Below are 4,099 nucleotides of genomic sequence, written 5' to 3'. Positions count from 1 at the left end.
AAAACAAAACACTTTGGAAACACCCTTTGCCAAATATCAATAATTGGCCCCTTAAACCATGGAATATTTTGAGTTGTCTAGAAACTGATGCAAATAATTCTGTCACCTAAATTATTTTTTTTGGTTATTATTATATGGAATGTTTTTTAAACTTCCTATGATCTCAAAATAATTGCTTACCCCCCACACTGACATTCTTTTTATAACCTGAGGTAATATTTCATTCCAGAAATTACTTTTATTATTGTGTTCAGATGAAGTATTATCCTTCAATAATATGTGAATGTTTGTTTTTAAAATATTTGATGTAACATAGTTATAAAATTATAAAGTAACTTTGATTTTACCTGGAACAATGTTCTTCATTAACAAATAGTTTGAGGCCCCAAGATTGTTAAGTGTCTTGACTAACATCAAAGACCTATTGATAATGCAATATAAACTATAACTGGATCGTTTGATTTTATGCAAATATTTGATCTTTTTGCTGACTTTTAGGCTATTACTGCATAAGATGAAAGTTCTTCTTCTGATCACAGCCATCTTGGCAGTCTCTCTTGGTTTCCCGGTAAGTATCCATTCTACACTCCAGAATATTTACTAATTTTTTGTTCTAATCAGGAATCCTAACATTTTTCCCCCTCCACACAGTATGCTACTTTATAAGCATGCTTAACATCTGTGCTTTTTTGCTATAATCCATTTACTTCTTTTTTTATTTTTTAACATAAACATTATAGTCTAGAAAATATTATAAATCATGTATTGTTCACTGCATAACTCAAGTCCACATAGCCTTGCTACAGTTGTGAATATGAATCATTTAAAATACATATTAAGATTTTTTCAGAAAAATAGTTCCTACAATATTTTCTGGATATGTAAATCCTAGATTTTTGAAAAACAAATACTCAGAGTTAGGTAATGTGTAGTCCATTTCTTTCCTTCATACATATGTGTGTGTATACGTATATATCAGTTCAGTTCATGTGCTTCATCTGCATGAGTTGAATTAATTTCATTGTTTGAACTTTAGGTCTCCCAAGACCAGGAAAGAGAACCACGAAGTGTAAGTTACATTTCCTCTTTTTAACATGTAAGATTTCCATGAGAAATATCTGTAAGTATGGTTAAAGATACTCCCTTACTCAAACTTCTCAAACTCTAGAGAAATTCTTAAAGAGCTTAGGTATTAGCACTCAACAATGTAGACTTCAGGGATTTGATCTCTGCTTATAAGAAGGGAGATTACCTGAGCATCGCATGTAACAGTGGGATCCATATTGAAACATGAACCACTGTGTAGTGAATTGTTATATCTTTTTCTAAAATTATCAAGCCTAATGAAGGCTCATAATTGCTCATGCCCCTACTCCGCTTTAACTCTACCAAGTCCATTCCAGGGAAAGTTAATAATAATCTATATATATAAAAGCCTGAGCGACCAAACGACCGGTTGACTGGTTTCTATGATGTGCACTGACCACCAAGGGGCAAACGCTCAATGCAGGAGCTGTCCCCTGGTGGTCAGTGTGCTCCCACAGCCAGCCTCCTGTGGCCCTTCCCCCAGGCCTGTCAGCCTGATCGGCCCCAATCGCTGGCCAGGCCAAGGAACCCCACCCATGTATGGTTACGTGCACCAGGCCTCTAGTAATAGTAATAATAATAATAATAATAATAACAACAACAATAATAATAATAATTCTTACTATTATTCATTGTTAAATTCACAATAAAAGACCATTTGGGGCTAAACAGGTAATCAAAAAAATAATTTAAAGAGGAAAGAAAATTTGAAAAGGAAGAGCTTTATTTAGGAATTTGTTTATACTCATAAAAATATTATCTGAAAAGAAGCATGGTTTTTAGGCTAAAACTATACAGTGTTAAGGATACAGAACTTGATAAAGATATCAATAGAAAATGGAGAGGGGGGAAAGGGAGAAAGATGAGATAAAGAGGAGAGTGTGTTTAATGGATGGTTTGGGTAAAGAACTTGTATAAAGGCAAAGGGAGAAATTTGATGCCCTCTTACCCACCCCCTCTCTCTTGACCTTATAATTATAGAAGCAATTATCAGAAAAATTGGGCTACAAGTAGAAAAATACAAGAACACAAGTTACCTCTAAGTAATTTCCTAAAATTATCCAAAATGATGCAAATTAATCAAATTCCTGTTCATAGTACGTATAGGAAAGGTAAATGATTTTAGAGCTTCTAATCGAAAGCTTAAGATCCACATTTTAAAAGACTATTTTATATCTCTCCTTTTTAAAGACTAAAACAAGCCTTTTAATTTCTTTTTTTTCAACAGGTGAGTGGGAGCAATGAGTCACCCTCACAGTATTATGTGCCTCCTTACCAATATCCATTTGGTCTATATCCACCATTCCTATATCAACAATACCCATGGTTTAGATATTACTACTTCCCTATTCCAATACCTCTGCCTGATCCTACACCTATTAGTGGACAGTAAACAAAAAAAAGTCCCAGTGCAATTTAAGATAAAATAAGTGGTAAGTATACAAAGTACAAAGCATGTATTTTTTAAGTTTGTTGTCTGGGGATTGGAATGCATCATTCCATGAAAAATAAAATTACAAATTTGTTGTTGTTGTTGTTAATCCTCACCCAAGAATATTTTTCCATTGATTTTTTGGGAGAGTGGAAGAGAAAGGGAAAGACAGAGAGAAACATCGATGTGAGAGAAACACATCGATTGGTTGCCTCCTGCACAAACCCCGACCAGGGCCAGGGCTGGGGAGGAGCCTGCAACCAAGGTACATGCCTTTGACCAGAATTGAACCTGAGACTCTTTGGTCCATAGGCTGATGCTCTATTCACTAAGCCAAACTGGCTAGGGCTAAAATTACAAATTTTTAAATTTAGCCACACTACGTTACCATTTGTTTCGATCTTTTTTTCTCTGATAGAGATTGTTAAGGTGTCTACTCAGAGGTACATACATGTGTCCTTCCATGATCCAATCAACATAGTTTAAATCCCTCATTTTCTGTGATGTAATAGAAACAATTTCTAATTAAAATATTTTTATAAAATGTTTTTAACATTTTTCTACTATAATCAACATCTGTGTATGTTGGGGATGAATCAAAAAGCTAAAGAAGGCAAAACTTTAACCAAAGTTCAAATCTTAATAGATGGACTTTTGAATCTAGAATCTTCTGACTATGCCTTAGAAAATTATGTATTTTTCTAATTAATTTTAAAACTCCAAACTTACTCTATGATTGTCACATTATTATAAAAATTCTGAAGGCTGAATGTTCCAGTTATAATAGAGACCCCTATCATCTTATTATATCAAAAACAAAGTTAATGGTCTGTCAATTACCAGATAAATTGAGGGGAAGTAAACTATATTAAAGATTATTTAAAAAAATAAACTGTAAGTTTACAAGCAAATGACCCATTAGGATTAATACCTGTATGGCTGTGATTTATTGCAGGTCACTAAAACTGATCGTGAGCCACTTCTTTGAAGAATCAATAATCCTGTTAATAAAAGAAAAATAAATACAATTGAAGTAACATATAATATTCTCTCATCAATTTCTTTACTGGTCCTCTTTTGTTAACATAAAAAAAAAAGATAATGATTTCCTATTTTCTAAATGTGCATTGACAGGGCCTGCCTGAAATAGCTCAGTTGAAGAGTGTTAGACTAGAATTGAAGAATTGGTATCATTGGGTCAAATGGGATTACACTTTTAGTTTTTTGAGTAAACTAAAACTCCATACTGTTCTCCACAGTGGCTGCACCAGTCTGCATTCCCACCAGCAGTGCATGAGGGTTCCTTTTTCTCCACATCCTCACCAGCACTTGTCATTTGTTGATTTGTTGATGATAGCCATTCTGACAGGTGTGAGATGGTACCGCATTGTCATTTTGATTTGCATCTCTCAGATGATTAGTGACTTTGAGCATGTTTTCATATGTCTCTTGGCCTTCCTTCTATCTTCTTTTGAGAAGATTCTATTTAGGTCCATTGCCCATTTTTTGATTGGATTGTTTATCTTTCTTTTGTTAAGTTGTATGAGTTCCCTGTAAATGTTGGAGATTAAACCCTTATCA

At 33.9% G+C, this 4,099-nt stretch overlaps 1 protein-coding gene across 1 annotated transcript; it reads left to right on the top strand.

Annotated features, from left to right (window-relative positions):
* Window positions 1-514: 514 nt before the first annotated feature.
* FDCSP (follicular dendritic cell secreted protein) lies at window positions 515-2,479 on the top strand (the record flags this gene model as incomplete). The annotated part of the gene is made up of 3 exons (XM_080655730.1): window positions 515-568; window positions 1,037-1,069; window positions 2,315-2,479. The coding sequence occupies 3 exons, from the start codon at window positions 515-517 to the stop codon at window positions 2,477-2,479; spliced, it is 252 nt and encodes an 83-aa protein (XP_080511856.1).
* Between the last annotated feature and the right edge of the window lie 1,620 nt (window positions 2,480-4,099).

This window comes from Plecotus auritus (genome assembly GCF_963455305.1).
Source record: "Plecotus auritus genome assembly, chromosome: 1".
Taxonomy (NCBI): Eukaryota; Metazoa; Chordata; class Mammalia; order Chiroptera; family Vespertilionidae; genus Plecotus; species Plecotus auritus.
This window is presented reverse-complemented; position numbering and strand designations above follow the sequence as displayed.